This window comes from Haemaphysalis longicornis, unplaced genomic scaffold, assembly GCF_048455015.1.
Source record: "Haemaphysalis longicornis isolate Haplotype H1 unplaced genomic scaffold, Haemaphysalis longicornis Haplotype H1 scaffold_3, whole genome shotgun sequence".
In the NCBI taxonomy this organism is placed as follows: Eukaryota; Metazoa; Arthropoda; class Arachnida; order Ixodida; family Ixodidae; genus Haemaphysalis; species Haemaphysalis longicornis.
Window position 1 is genome coordinate 22,396,186 of NW_027526335.1, and position 16,446 is coordinate 22,412,631.

Genomic DNA, 16,446 nt, shown 5'->3' on the forward strand with positions numbered 1-16,446 from the left:
CAATGCTGAGGATGACTTCGCATCCACTACTCACTGCGAAGACGACGACGATATCTTCAATGCATACGACAATTATTACTAGCACCGCAACCGTGCAAATAAACAATGACACTGAAACTTTACTATGTGTCCGCCAATGCTCACCTACAACAGCTCCGCCATTCAAGTCGCATGAGTGCAAGCTTCTCAGGGATTTTTCGCGCTTCGGAGCAGATTACTTGATCATAGGACGAGCTCTGCTCTCACAGCACAGGACGCAAGCAATTTTAAAACCACTGCTGCTTCCTTTAAATCCTTTAAAACCACTCACTCCAATCAAAACGGCACATGTGGCACAAACACGAAACAGGAGCGTCGCTAATCAGCCCAGAGGGCTACACCCTGCACTGCTGTCAAGGTTGCACCTGCAATCTCACAGGGGTGATCTAGTGAGCCAAACTCGAGGTAAACAAATGCAAAGTCATACTTTAATCAACTGCTTGGTCAGTCTGGCAAATTCATAACTTCTATACAAAAGAGGAGCAGGCGAAAAAGAGTATGGGGGTAAGAGGTGTGAAGATGACGATCAGATGTGCGCACGAACGTACAGGCGTCACTCGAGGCCCAAGAGGTGGTTGACAAACTGCACCCCCGCGATGATCAGAGGCTGCCACACCACAAGGTAGCGGATGAAGTCCAGGAAATTGCCGTACAGAATGTGCGGCTTCTCCCAGCTACTCTCCAGGCAGGGGGAGCCATCGTTAAGGAATGCAACGGGCACAGGATGCTAATCATAGGGCTATTTGGTAAATGTGAACTCCTATATTGCTGTATGCAATTGAACTGGCCAACCTTACTGCGTCTGCACACCCGCAAAGACATTATGCAGTTTTGGCCCCACAATTAAATTAAAATGTCGCTACTACCACCAGTGGCGTAGCCAGAACAATTTTTCGGGGGGTGTTATACGCCGCCTGTAAAAAAAAAAAAGAAGGAATAGAGCTTGTGCCCAAACAATACATTAGTCAGTTTCCTTGTTTTTTCGGCTGCTAAAACCCGTGTCCTCCCTTAACACAGTAGCCGACCGTTATGAGACTTGCTGGATATTTTCGACTTTCCTGAGGAACCGCCAGTTGTTCCATAGGTGGGATTTTTCGGACTGCTCTTTTATTCAGCCTATTTTTCATTCCCCTCCAGGTCTGAAAAATCGGCTACTGTTCCCAAAGCAGAATGGGCGAAAATTAAGGAGGCTGAAAGGAAGGAGGTGCAGTGCTCAGGAAATTTTGGGGGGTGCTCCGACACCGAAACAACCCCCTGGCTACCGCACTCTGAGGCTGCTTGCTCCCTTCCCATAGCAACATTCGTCCTGCTCTGCTCCAAAACAGTTCCCCAACTACTCTTCCAACTGGCTGCGGCAAAGCCTCCACTTGTCAGTACGGTTCCTGCCCAGCTGCGGCATTCTCTGACCCGCTAGCCTCTCCGCCCCTCATCAGGCTCCCGAGAAAGTCCTGGGACTCCAACCCACCATTAACTACCTCATCACCATTCTGAAACTTTCAAACAGGCCGGCAGCATTCTCCTCTAGCCCCCGCGAAGTGGTCAATCAAGCCCCAATTGTGGGCTGGTAGGCAGGATGCCTTGACAAGAGGAAAAGATTCTGAACACGTGAAGCCTATTTGCACATATAGGGTTTTCCAAGCGGTGTAATCGGCCACCATTAGATGCAGGGAATCATAGGAGCCGCAGAGTATAAAGGCAAAATAATGTCAGTTAACCAGACCTCGCATTGTTTGTTACTTTGTTTTCTTCTAGAAAGTTTCCACGACTTCCCACGTGATGAAATATAGTATGCATTTCGAGCACTCCTTACTAGCAGCCAGCAATGCTGACATCGGGGAGGACGTTCATGCTAGCACTGACCGGACGTGCAGCTGCCTGCATGGTTCACAAGGCGTACACTTGTGCCCAAAGCGTTTTTTAGTAAATAACTGAACATTACAAATTTGTATATGGTGGAAATAGATGCTATGTGTTGCAATAAATGCCCTAACCTACACCAGCTGTCAGGCTAAAAGGCAATATGCTTCCTTGTTATTTTTTTATTCTTATACTATTAAATCTTTATTCGCAGCCTTCCTGGGCTTACTGCGAAGTTAAAAGACATTTTCTTTGAGATAGATATGCTGAAGCCACCGAACTGCCACTTTTGGACAACAAATGTAAATGGGCACTGAAGCAACTTTGTCAAAGTCCAATTTATGGCTGCACAGTGAGGTGCAACTACCTAGCGTATTTTACTATTTGATTATTTATCGGAGATGTGGCTCCTTAGTTTGGCAGCAGAGAAGGCACAATGTGCGGCTGCACACCAGCCAACATAATGACGTCACACTGCTTGAAGTGTGTATTCCTAGTTTCCTACCATCTCAGCCAACAAAATTATAATTTTCATTCACTTCATGCCTAATATTTCCTTTTTGTTTGTTTGTGCACAAGTTGTGCAGGTTAAAAATGCAAGCAAACCACTGTTCTGCATACTTGCCAGTGTGTCGCCCAAAAACCAACATCAGCAAATCGGTGGTGGGGAATAATGTGCAGTAAACATCTCTTTAAAATGCACTTTTTTTAAACAAATGCGCAGAAACCGACCAAAAAAACTCAGGCCTGTGACTAAGCATTTAACCTCGTAAGGTAGAATTAAGGTACAACTCCAGGGCAGTGATGTTCCATGTGGGAAATTTTCCCTTATTGGGAAGTTTTCAGCTGTAATTTTGGCCAAAAGGTAAAAAGGAATCTTCATTAGATGCAGGGAATCATAGGAGCCGCAGAGTATAAAGGCAAAATAATGTCAGTTAACCAGACTTCGCATCGTTTGTTACTTTGTTTTCTTCTAGAAAGTTCCTTTACCACACTTCGTCGGATTTATGTTGAAATATCCGCAGTTGTGTTCCCACAAGCCACAAACAAGCATCCAAGACTGCTTTCAATCCAGTTCATAAAACAGGAGGAGCATACAGGAAAGAATACTCCACCAGAAAGAACTAGTAAAATGTGAAGTGGCGGTGATGGCTCAAGGGCTCAAGTCGGTTAGCATGTATTCCTGTGCAATATACAAAAATGTATTTTGGGTGCACCTTAGTCCGTGTGCTGCCAAAAAGATATGGCGCCAGCAGTCCCGGCGCTGAGCTAACCCAGGCGGAAAAAACAATTGGAGGACCATTTGGGCCTGCCGAAAACACAATTGGTTCAAATGGAACCATTTGCATTTTCAAATGGTTCCATTTGGCCCAATTGTGTTTTCGACAGGTTCCAATTGGGCCTCCAATTGTTTTTTTCACCTGCGAAAATTACCTCCATTACCCAACAATGTCTCGTTTATTTTTCGTACGGGCAGTTTTCACTTAGAGCTTTAGCATACAAAGTAAGCTTGCTGTTTGGTACAAAACGTGAAATGTATAGTCAAACGCTCTAAGCGGCAGATGTAGTGGAGATGTAGTGGAGTTTACTTCCCGATGAAACTCTGATTCTCTGAATGGTGTCTGCGTCCAGAAGGCTACATAGACATAGGTGTCTCTGGCTAGCACCTACAACCACACAGAAATCGACATAAAAATATTACAGCTGCAAAACGAGAATGCAGGGAAAGTTGCAGGAAATTCTGGAGAAACATGTGGGAAAAAAATGCTAAAAATAACCTAGAAACGAGAATTTGTTTCCCCACAACGGAACATCACTGCTTCGGGGTCTCATTAAAGGGACACTGAAGTGAATTTGTCTAACTTCTGTTTTTGTTTGCTTTGCAAAGAATAACAAAATGGCTCAAATAAACACACTTTTTATCGTTTATCCAGTCGATAAAGCAGTATTTAATTTATGAAGTCTTAAAGAAGAAAAAATACCATGCGACATTTGTGGCAGCCGCAAAAGCCACAGCAGTGATGCACATTCGTCTTACGATGTGATATGACATTGTGCGAGATTAGAGTTGTTCAAACCAGTTTCAGTTCGGTTCCGTGCAACAACATGCTTGGCATCCGACGTTATTGTTCATTGGGCATTCTCGATATATCAGGAATCGGCATACCGCATGTCTGCCATGTTGTCAGCTGTAAAATTGGTCAGATAAGCCTGCCAGCACCACTAGAGTCATAGCATTCACTAGCTAAAGCTTACGCAGCGGCCAAATGCCCGCCACATAATTGTAGACGCTCGACTGCGCAGCGCTTTGCCCCCACCTTTGAAGCTTGCCTGGCTCGTCCCTGTGTTGTACGAGGCATGTGTGCACCAGGCCAACAGTCAGCTGACTTGGCACTGTGCCCGCAAGCTGTCGGTCCTTATGTTAACACCATGCCAAAGAGAAATCACCAGCGCGTCAGTGTCAGTCTGCGTGCAGTCTGCCAACTCGCTTGTGGAGCAATGAATGCTGCAGTGCAAAATGGTGAATGCAGTATAGAAAAAATTACCTAAATAAAAAGAAATCAACTAGAAAAAAATACGTCAAATAGCGGATTCGAACTTGCTCATTGCAACAAACTAAATCCAGTGCTTGAGACAACTCGGCCATACCCCCACGTAGGGGGGCAAGGGGAAATATAAGGAATATATCGTATAGGCTGCTTATTACTTTTAGTTTCAGCATTCCCCGCAGCTTAGATGAGTATTCCTTAAATAACGCTTGCGCACTAATCATTCCCCAATACCCTACAAATATCTAGTGACTAGCGACTGCGTTCCGTAGACAGGAGAAGCAATCGCAAATGTGTGGTGGTGCTGCTGACTGCTGTGTTAGTGCACCTTGCAAAAAGTGCTTCCTGTACTTTGGTTTTATGTTTTACAATAAAAGTGTTGGTTGATTTTAATTCCTCATTAACTTCACTGACTCTTCTCCCAGCTCTAATTGGCCTTAGATTATCTACTAGTGCACCGGTCGCATAAACATATGCAGTTTACAGCTTCAATGAAGCGAAATCAGCAAGCGTCACATGTTCGCTTGTGTGGAGGTACTTTGGCTTCATTGACTTACTAAGCTCGATAGTCTACAAACTAACAAACTAAAGCCACACTCTTCAGGGCACAAATCTTTACGTGGCTTAGTTTCAAGTGACCGAACGAATTGCGACGACTCGTCGGCGGCTGGCCAACTGAACCTATCGCAGGTCGGCAAGCTGCGCAGCAGGCGCAGTCAAGCCAAGCCTGCAAGAGTGAGCGTCACGAGAAAAATCATAGGAAATTAGTAAGGAGGATGTGGAGAGGAGAGAATTGATTTTTCTACTAAACAAAGTCGCGTAAAAGCACCAAGATTGGTCGGAACATGGCCTAGGGACTCTAGACTTCAATATGCGCAAGTAAACCCACAATGTTTACAAATAACTTTAGCGTCCCTTTAAAATGTGGCTGCTTCTGTACATAGAGCCTGTGAGCAGCTGAAAATTAAACGCAAGCAGCATCGAGTTTTTGACACGCTGAGGACGCGGCTGGCCTGTTCCGAGCCCCCGTCAAGAAAGGATACGGATTGCAGAAGATGCGCTTGAGGTCCACCTTCTCCTTGCAGTAGGGGCACGTCTGCTTCTTCCCCACAATGCACCAGCCACGAATGCAGAATTCATGAAATCTGATCCAGCGTCAGGGATGACAGCACAGTGTATTTTCAAGGTCATGCAAAGAGGCAACTTTTGTTTGCGCTATGTGTGGTTAAAGCGCCATCAGTTTTATTCGTGCAAATGAGGATGATTGAGGGAACTAACATTGCCACTGTTAACAGCGCCTTCAGAAAAAAAATGCTTATATCTGTCAAGGCTACCTTTGTATGTAGTAGTTCCTCTTTCTCCCCCTGCCTGATTCTATGAGAGACCGAACATGCTTGTACACTAACATTTCTTGTTTCTTTCTTGTCTTTTTAATAGGTATGCGCATGGCAACTGATAGCGCTAATTTTCTTAATTAAGATGCATACTTTGCAAGAAAAAACCAAACGTAAATGCGTCCCTAATGATGTGCCATTACTGGCGGCTCCAAACATCATGCTTTCTGTGCACAACAAGGCGTAAGAGTTCTTGTACAATTTTTTTAGTGCAGAAAACTGCACTACAATGGTAGCTGGTGTAAAGCAAAGCTTCCAATATGCAACAATTTTTTTTTTGTATTGCGAAATCAGCCTAGTGCTAGAGTGCTGCTTTCTTTGGCGCCCCTATCTCTGTACCTGCAAAAGTGCCCATTTGTAAGCAACAGGTAAGGTCTTATAAGCAATCCGCAAAAGATGGTGCATCTAGGGAAAATAAAAATGCACAAAAATTTGCACAGTTTGACACTTTTTTGAAAATATGTGTAAATTTAAACATCTAAATAAAAAGTGCCCATCTCGATTTTCTTCATAATTAGGAAAATGAGACTTCTTAATTGAGACAATAAAACTGTCAAAAAATGTTGCATTATTTTGTTCGAACATAAATTAAAAGCGGCTGAACTCATGTGTTGAGACACATCTATCTCCATGCAATTGCACTAGGCTCCTGTTGCTGCTTTTCGGACTCTGTGCACTTACAAAAGAGCATCTGTTTTCTTTTTACTCTACTGTTACCTTTTGGAGCGCTCAACCTTTTATGGTGTTCTCAAACAGTAACACTTTTTTTTGCATTTTTTTTTACAACGCTTCACACAGGGTTTGGCTACCCAAGCTAAGCTTCTCACTAAGACCTGCGAAAAGGTGCTCCTTTAGTGCTATCACTTCCCTTATAGCAAAAAGACGAAGTTGGGTAACAACAACAAAAAAGAAACATTTTCCCAGTGCGTCAATTGCCCAAACTGCCTCCATGCTGGGCAACTGCTACAAACAACAAAGACAGTTGGCTGAAGCCGGTTTTAGGTGATATAACTTACATCCCCGACTTCACTAGGCATGCTTTTGCAGTTATCAATGTCACTTAGACTCAAATCCAACACCCTGCTTTCACGCAGCCTACCTAAGTAGTGGGATCAAAATCACGGATTACTTTTTTCAAAGCACTGCTTCCAAACTGTGCTTGGTCAAGCAGACCTAGTAAGAGCAGATCCTGCCAAGAGATTTACACTGCCAACATGAAACTGAGCACTGAACAACAGTAGAGACAGAGCTAGCTGCGGTATGGTAAAGCAGATCGGCACAGCTGTCCATTCACCCAAGGATACATATGGCCACAGGGGAGCTTGAATGTCTTCTCCACAATGGCCTCTTCATTGTCGAGGACGTGGATCTTGTTCCCACACACAGCGCAAACGTTGGTCTCCAGCTGCCTTACAGGAACCCCCGTCGTTGTGTAGTACTGCACACACAGACACAGCACAAGCACAAGTGGTGACGCACTCTGCAAGCAGTTTAGCCCCGACCTTCCTGCCTGCTGCATCACCAAGTCGCCCAACCAGTGTAGATGCAGTGTTGCCCACATGCTTCGCCTGTGAAGGCACGTGACTTCACAAGAGAGGGGAAAACGCAAACTAAATGTGTCTGACTGCCAAATTTCTCAAAGCAAATTACATCCCACTAACAAAAAATGACTGCCAGTTGAATTAGACGTTGTCAGTTCAATGTGCGCAGAGTTTTTTCACTAGATGATTAAATCACTACCGGAAGTCTTTTTAAGTAAACATAAGAGAGATAATATTGTTGACAGCTTAGAACTTCAAACTTTTACAACAAAGTTCAAAGCAATGCAACATTGTCATATTTGTTTTGTTTGCATATTCTACAAAAAAAAAAATAAAGAAAAAAGGTTTCATTACCGATTGCAATCACTCCAGATAAGGGAAAAAATGCCTACTGGACCTGCTAGTAGCTGGTATGGCCAGCCTCCTCCATGCAAAAGTTTCCAAGAAATATTAACCATTGGCAGTCTTCACCCACACCAACACCGACAACACTTCGCTCTTCAATTTTTAATTGTTTCAGGCACATAGCCTACCCATTCACCCGCATTTTATATTGGCGCCAGCCACGCCATTTGTTCTGTTTACTTTTGTACTGTCGCCAGGACCTGGCCGTGCCCAGCTGTCTTATCTAAGTTAGAAGTGAAGCGTGTTTCCATCTGGTTCTTTTGTATGCCGCGCAGGCTATCCTATTTCATAGGAACAGAGTATCACCCTGTCGTCACTCGAACAGAATGCTTGTCTTTGATCACTGACGTACTAGACCTGATTTGAAGGATCTCGAGTCATTAACACCTCCATTTTAAAGTAACCCAGTTTAATTAAAAAAACCTGTATCAGCTTTGGCTACGTGACAATATTTATTACACTGCATTTTCCATATTTTTTTTCTCTCCATGGCTGTCCTGCTGGGCTCCCGAGCTCCATATGGGCATCTCTACCGCTAAATACTGCCATGTCCGCTGTTCACTTTGTCCGTGCCCAGAGTGGCAATAATTGGCAGTTTCACACATCATCAACATCCCTCATGCAGATGACTTTGCGGTGGAAGTACATCTTCATTCATGTCGTCGGCTATCATATACCTACGGGAAGCGCAGTAGGTGCAGCAATGCCAGCTGCATATACCCTGACTTCACAGTCTCCCCTACTATGAGTGTACAGCTCTCCTCAAAACAGTCAACGCCTGGGGTTGTCGGTGCTCATCACTCTGCCCTAGCTACCTTCAGTGGGCTCATCCACTACTCTGGTGATCTTCGATCCTGCAACCTACAGTTTTGCAACACCATGACTAATCTGCAAAACAGAAGTTCCCTACTTCGGTTGCAAGAAGGCGGCGGAGTGCGATCCATAGATGGCTTGCGTATTTGTTCAGACGCCCTGGATATTGTTTGTCATCTGCTCCACAGGGTATGTGTTATGAACTTTTGGTGCATCACCAGCTTGTTTCTTGCTTAGAAAAGGGACAGTACAAAATATGTCCTTTAGAAAGCAAATTCTTCTCTAATTGTTACCTGCCTAACAAAATTTTGAGGTGTTGTGAAACGTTTCATCTCTAACCTTTCGAATAAATGAAACTGGGTTGTATGTTGTCTCTAGGCCCCCCATGTTTTGACTGAAATGTGCTCAAGGTTCATGTGAAGCTTGAAAAAAAAAAGAAAAAAGTACGAGATACACAATACTACAAGCATACAAATTTGTCCATATTCGGGAAGACTTAGAACAGACAGTGCCATTGATGAGTAACAGATTTACAATCATGTGATTGGGCATAAAAGAAAACACAAAATGAGAAAAAAGAGCAGCAGGGGCAAAAACTTTATCAGATAGCAGAAACAGCAGAGGAAGGAAAAAGAGAGAGAAAGAGCAAGAGAAATAGAAAACAAAGCAAAATGAAGTGTGCAGAATAAATAAAAGAAAGAGAGAAAAAGAAAGGGAACATTCAACACTAGGTTATATTCTACGTAGCCCACAGTTTGAACAACTGCACTCTGTCACCCAAGGCCATAATACGGAATAAAAAGGGGACAGCCAACATGACAGCTGAGTGACAGGACCACATGAGCACACAGAACTCATTACGCAGTACAAAACAACAACAAAAAGAGACTGAGCTTAGAGACTGGAACCAACCGCGGATTAAAAAGAACCTACGGATGACACACTGCCCTTGTTGTGGAAGCACATTCCAATTTCTTATTGTGCTAAAAATAAAAAAAAAGACCTTCCGACTTTGTTTTACAGCACGTAAGCAGGATAGTCATGTTTTCTTCGCATGTCACATTATATTGTGCACAGCTATGGTAATGTAGCCGTGTGATTAGTGAGAGTATTTTCAAACGTAGCATTTTTCAGAGACTCTTCCATTGCCAGGCCTGTTGTGAAGTTCACATGATACATGATACATGATATACATGATATATGCAGTTTTGAGCTTTGTTTTGAAAACTTTCGACAAAAACCTTGTTCGCAAGCATTGAGAACAAAAGTTCCATAGCGAATCAGAAATGAAATACCTGTTTCCATAAGCTTTAGCAGTCTTGCGAACAACGCTTCCGTAGTAAAAGCCTCGTTGGTTGATTTAAAGTTTCGGCAGTTTCTTGATTTGGTCAGCGCACGTCATTTTTATTGCAATGTTTTGTTCTGACCAGACAAGCTTCCGCTTAACCCTCTACTCCAAATCATACCCCCACTCCTTCCCCACCACTCTGTTAACCTAAATTGCCCACAAGGCAGCCCGGCTGTTTTAACTGGTAGCCAGCCACACACTGCGTGGGCGTCCATGCCACACAACCGAAGCAAAGAGGCGACAGCACGCACCCCGATGGTGCAGGCCATGCGGTCGGTGATGATCTCCGAGATGTCTCGACCGAGCAGGCCGTAGTAGAGTCCGTAGAAAAGCAGCAGCAGGCCCACGTCCATCCAGGTCTGCGGCTTGGCCCGAAACACAAGGTTCACACCAAGCAGGGTGAGCATCACCACGATGTAGCCCGCCACGCCCAGCGCATAACTGCAGAGCACAAGGGAGAGAGAGGGAAGCCTTCTTGGTGGTGCAACCTCCTGGAGCGGCTGCATCACGCTGCATCAGGGTTACGTATGGTGGCCCACCGGAGTGTGCCCAATGTGCACACATGCACAGACTAGCACGTGCCCAGCCAGGGCTTGATCAAATGAATTTACATCACTCAATTACAATCAACAACCAATATCGATACATTAGTAATCTCAGTCACCAGTAACTTCATGTGACGTGGCGGTTCGCAGCAACAATAAGGCCACGTCCCAAATATACCTACACACAAGGTAGCAGAATAAATTAACCTATAAACATTCAGCTAACAACAACATTCGCAGCGCCACTCTATGGCTGTCCCTCAAATTGTTCTCCTCAATGCCCACCGACCTGCCGCCTGCATCACAAGGGGGGAAAAGAAGATGCAATGCAGTTACCTGGTTTCAAAAAGGCGACAGGGTTGTAAAAGATTGAGCGAGCATTCATGGGCATGTTTTCTATTTGCTATTTATTGTAGAACTAGGCATGCATTAATTACCTGGCCCAGATAGTCAGAGTAACGTAGTTTAGTTCCTGTCTTGGTTCAACCATAATCTTGGAGAACAATTTTTTGGGTGCTTACCAGAATGAGCTTTGAACTGAGTACTCCCCTTACGCTTTAAGACCTATGCAGTCCCATGGTGAATTTCAGTTTTAAAGGCCAGCCGCACCCAAAGCGTTCCTTGTCCGAATTTGATCCAAATTCGTAGTTTATACCCATAAAAGTACCGTGGCGAAGCCCCAAACCTGGCAGCCAAGGCGAAATATTAGCAACAGTCCTCCTGCGAAAACAACAATGTGAAACGTTGCACCAAACAAGCGATTCGGAGGCTGCTATACTCGCATTCAAAACCTCATGTATGTCACGCCCGGCTGCAATAGCTGCCTTGACAGTATTTGTGCACTGTTGAATATCTGAGAGCAGTTGATCTTTAAGGTCTATATGTAGATGGATGCGCAGGACTGCAGCCATCTTGAATCCTGTATACATTTTCAGCAAGATGGCAAAGAAGACAACATCAACCACCTTTGTGGCCTGCAAATTCGTAGTGATGCTAGCACCAACTGATTCAAATTATTGTTTGCTACATAATGGTGCTCTTCTTCCCTCACCATTTTTGTAGCAAGGTAATTCTGTAACCGCCTCTTACCCAACACTCTACAACAAATGATTTAGCATTTTACTTTGTTCGTGTGTCACCAAACTGCCGCCTGTGCTTTTTGACCAGCATGCCTCATCCCTCCACTGACCTGCGGTGGTGCCAGCTGATCCATTTCACACTATCTGTGCATGGCCCTGTTTTTCAGGTGTAATTGTAATGCGTAGGTGTCCAACTACGTCTCCTGCTGACTTCGCTGCTTTTTGAGCTATCGACTTCAAATTTTAGAGGATATGTATAACAGATGTCTACTAACCGTGTGCGAAATTTCCTACAGAAAAATGTAATAGTTCTTAAAATAAAAATTATGAGTTTTTTAGATCGTTTTTTTCTCGGCTGAAGGAACATTTTCAGCAATGTTTTTACAGGCACAGGGCTGAAACATTTTCTGTATGTGTTAAATGCCTCCGGCTTTTTTCTGAAGCAGAAAAATAATGGTGGCCATAACCATTTATTTCTTAAAAATATATAATAGCACAAACACAAATTTTATTGATTTCTGAGAACAAAAAGTGGGACTAAAAAAAGAAATTTTGGTGAGAACATGCTTATTCTAGTTCAGAATGGGCATATGGTAAAGAACTGACACAAAAATGGTTTCGGAAACTCAAATAGTTGAAGAGAAACTGTTCCTTTTCTCAGCAGAAATAGCGTTTTGAGAAATCGCGCTTCAAAAGTTTTCGTTTCATTTTTTTTCAAATTTCCACTTCTTGTGCAGATTCTGAGAAAAGCTAGACAATGCTTCTAGCACAGTGGACTTCAGGCATTAAAAGATCGCTTTAATATGTCGGGGGGGGGGGGGGGGGGGGGGAAAGAAGAAAAAAAAAACAATTACATGCGCGCAAACAAAATGATAGGTGCCCGACCTGATGTAAACAATTGTTTCGCAATGCATGTGCAATGATATTTTAACTAACGCACCGCCATTGCGACTTAGAGTGAACTACAGAAAATTTCGACAAACTATGCGCTGTACAGTAAAACCTCGCTACAAGACACACCCAAGGGACCTAAAAAAAACATGTCTCTTGTAACCATGGTATGCAATGTTGCTATGCAATGTTGCTAGCATTGCGAACACAGGAAAACCACCCAAACTGGTTTCATTTAAATGTCTCTTGTAAACAAGTGTCTCTTGTAACAGTGTCTCTTGAAACATGGTTTTACTGTATTTGTAAGTAATTCTAAAAATAAACGTTATCACACATTTTTAAAGAAAAAATAACAATGTAAATACCACTGTGCATCCCACGAAACTTGAAGCGACTAGGCGGGCCTCATGGGGGCGCACTTAGCGCCATTTTTAAATGACTTCTGGTGCGCATCTAAGGATGCCATTTCGTGGGGACGCTCTCGAAGAGTGTTAGAATATTTTGGCACTATAATAAAAAAATCAAATTTTTAGTCGGTTTTGCTATCCATCCCTCTTAATTTGAGTTGTTGCAAGAAGTGTTTTTATATTATGCCAACCTGGGCTTTGAAAATGACTGACAGTGATTGGGAAGGCCGTGCTTTAGTAGCATTCAGTGCAGCAGCATTTGAAGCGGAAAGATGTCTGTGCACAGCCGTTTATTTATCCATGCACATTTCCGTCTCTGGCCACATTCAACAATGCTAAAGTAGCGTCTGAAGAAATATACAAAAATTATATAGACATTTGTAGAGACACAAAATGCACTGCACTGTCATGAGGAGCACTGTTACAAGGCTGGTCAATAAGTTTAAACACTGCAATAAAAATTGGTCAACCTCAAGGATACATTCCGGGAAATCCTACTGCACTGGTAATTGCGTAATATGAACTCAGCCCATCTGGAACTTGTGTAGTTCAAAGTATGTTTTCTGAGCCTATTTTGTAAATTATGTAACAAAAAATGTATCTATACAATTTGACTCTTGCAAAAGGGACACTCATTATATGACAAAAGTTGGGAGTGATACTTGCAACCATTGCCAGTCCCATCTTAAGACTAAACTACCACTGCTACACTAGCATCATCCGAATGTCATTTGAACCGAATGTCATTTGACTCTAATGCAGTTCTGCTGCTCCACTGGGTTTTGAAATTCCATTCGGCTCAAATGACATTCGAGCCAAGTGAGCACCCAGAGAGGCATTTGGGCTCTCAAATTCCATTTCTAGCACTCCTGCTGCAAGCACAGCGTTCCAAGTCAGCATAAACAAATACATTACTGGAGTACTGAAAACAAACAAAATGTTCTTGAATGTGGGACTTTGTTTACTTCTCGGTCACTGTAATCGTGATATCAAGATGTAATAATTCTATGTACTCTCAGCACCAGTACAAAAACCTCGATTGCGATTCAGAACTAAAGGGGTTGTGAAGAGATTTTAAAAAAAAATTGTGTTGTGTGCGCGCTTGTAACCGTCGAACTTTGATAAACAAACAATGCATAACCGTTGCGTTGCCTGATTTCGGCAAATAGAAAAACAAATGCAGTTACAGTTTCATTGAGGCTATCCTCCTCAACTTGTGAAGTGACGTTTCAGTAAGAAGCCAATCACAGTTCTCCCTCTTCTGCACAATATGTCGGCATAGAGCGGGCTTGCACAGGATCAGATAAAGCTACAGGGATGAGAGGAGAGTGTGGCCCCCACCTTTGCATATGAACCACGTAGAACCACTTGTAGACCCAGCGCGGCGTCGTCCCCGCTATGGGCTTCTGCAGGGCCCAACTGACGACCACGAGCGTGCACAGGGTGAAGATGGACCACACAAACACGAACCTCCACCAGTGCGAATGCACCGAGATGCCCAGGGGTATGAGCCACATGCCAACCATGGACACCCTCTGCACAGGGGGGAGAAGCACCAACAGCGACTGATTACGTACAGCAACAGCAACAACAAAGAAACAAGGTGGCGTGCAATTTGTGTTCTATCAAAGATTGAGCATTTAATGGCAGCAAGTCAGTAGTCCCCCGTAAAGACAAGCTTGAATAGACTGAAAAGACCTGTCTAACTCGTTAGAAGTTCGTCTTAAGTTCTTTTTTTTCCGTCAGATTGATTGCGGTAAAGCAAAGGCCTTTTTTTTTTTTTTATGTATTTAAAGAAAGTCTACTGTGCCTCAAATCATTGCGCTGGTATTACCGCTTTTCTTTCCTTGCCTCCAGATACTGCTGAAACGGGATGCCATTGCATAATCAAATGAAGTTTAGTGCAGCTGCAGCACCACCTTTTAAACTTCGGGCGGCATAAAATTTAAACAATAGAACTGAAGCTACGCCTTTCAAGTACAACCTAAACATCCCATTAGTATTCACCACAACAAGCAGATGGGAAGGCGAACACATTTTTGCAAACTGTAGCAGGCTATAAAAGCAGCCCGACTGTTTTGGCAAAAGCCCTCAACAAACATTACTGAGCATAAGATTAATTTTTTTTGAAGATATTGAGGGGATGACAAACAATAATTAACTTCATCTTTTCGGAGTTCAAAAATATTTTACTGAATTTAGTAGATCTGTGCCCACAATCATACATTGCAGCAACATTAACACAGTACGTTTAACATAGAAAAAACATAAGAATAGGAGGAGAGCACTGGACAGTACCTGGTATGACCTGAAGTGTCGCTTTTTCCATTGGACTAACACTACTTGGGCGACGACAACAGATGTTAGGAGGATAAGTAACATGTAGGCGTGCATCTTCTCGTGGCCGCGGTGCTTTTCGTGCAACCGGGCATGTTCGATCCTTCGGTGGACAAGGAAGAAAGCAGGTTCAAGGAACAGTCCGCACATAGCAACACAATATGATTAGCCCATCCAGTGCATTAGCTCGAATTCATTTTAAACATCTGAGCGCGAAAAACACAGGGACAGATAGAAAACAGCTGGCCAGTTTATGCTATTTCCTTTTTCACCGCTGTGCGCGTCCTTTTTTGTGTCGCAAGTTTAGATCTGAGCGCTCGCAAAGTGTGCCCGCGCATTCAAAAGAGGTACCCACAATTGCGTGGTAATTACTCATATCACTGATTCGTGTGACGAAAAATTGTATTAAAATTAATGTGGCATATATATAAAAAAAAAGGCACATCGACATTTCGAAGGAATTTGTCCTTCGATCTAAACACGTACCAACGAAGAAAAACTTTCTTACCTGAACCTTTCATCATCTGGTAACTTTGAAAGATCTATACTCTGCAAAAGGAAAATGCGTATTTCAGGTCACGTCCAACAAACAATTGCAATCGCGCGCCCCGAAAGGGTTTTCAATACTGCCAATTACGGTTTCGTTTTGTTTTGTAATGTCAGCAATGTTCAAGGTTTGCCCTCCAACGCGAAATATGCTCTGCCTCGAAAGCCCTTACGCAGCTTCTGCAGTGCATTTACAAGGACCGTAGTCACAGCGCTATACTAGCAAACGACTGTAACAACAACCAAGTAAAAATATGCTTTGCAATACAATCGCAGACGATCTTAATCTTGTCAATCAATTACCGGCAAGGAACGAAGATCTGTTAGCATTACACTATTACTGAAGAAAAAGGGAGCACCAGAACAGAAATAACTGAGAAAACAGAAAGCCATAACAACGGTTACCACGAACGTAAACAGTACCAACTACTTACATCATTTAGTATCAGGTCTAGACTGATCTGCCCGTGTCCGTGGTGATGTGCCATGTTGAGTGTGGCACCATTGCTTATGTCAGACCACGTCTCAACCTTTCTTTTCAAGCGATACTTTTGTTTTCCTAGGCGTCGCTGTAAAGCAGACGATCAGTTATTTTTACTTCGTACATCAATAAAAACATTTAAAACTGTAGGGTCTCTACTTATGATTAATTTACATTGAACTATTATTATTGAGGCCAATTAAAGTGTTTATCA

At 43.3% G+C, this 16,446-nt stretch overlaps 1 protein-coding gene across 1 annotated transcript; it reads right to left on the reverse strand.

The window, feature by feature from the left end:
- Positions 1-445: 445 nt before the first annotated feature.
- Positions 446-16,320, reverse strand: LOC144174129 (E3 ubiquitin ligase Rnf121). Its single transcript, XM_077702600.1, has 8 exons — positions 16,186-16,320; positions 15,714-15,754; positions 15,167-15,308; positions 14,210-14,403; positions 10,198-10,387; positions 7,144-7,277; positions 5,489-5,590; positions 446-713 (listed from the first exon to the last, which is right to left on the reverse strand). Exons 1-8 carry the CDS (start codon positions 16,237-16,239, stop codon positions 593-595), a joined length of 978 nt encoding a protein of 325 aa, XP_077558726.1. The 5' UTR covers positions 16,240-16,320; the 3' UTR covers positions 446-592.
- Positions 16,321-16,446: the final 126 nt, after the last annotated feature.

What these genes read in the sequence shown, in the direction of transcription:
- LOC144174129 (XM_077702600.1), bottom strand. Translation starts at nt 16,239, where the DNA reads ATGGCACATCACCACGGACACGGGCAGATCAGTCTAGACCTGATACTA. An exon ending in TAGACCTGATACTAAATGAT is followed by an intron (nt 15,755 to 16,185) that starts GTAAGTAGTTGG and finishes TTCCTTTTGCAG; the next exon opens with AGTATAGATCTTTCAAAGTT. An exon ending in GCATGGCCTGCACCATCGGG is followed by an intron (nt 7,278 to 10,197) that starts GTGCGTGCTGTC and finishes CTGTGTGTGCAG; the next exon opens with TACTACACAACGACGGGGGT.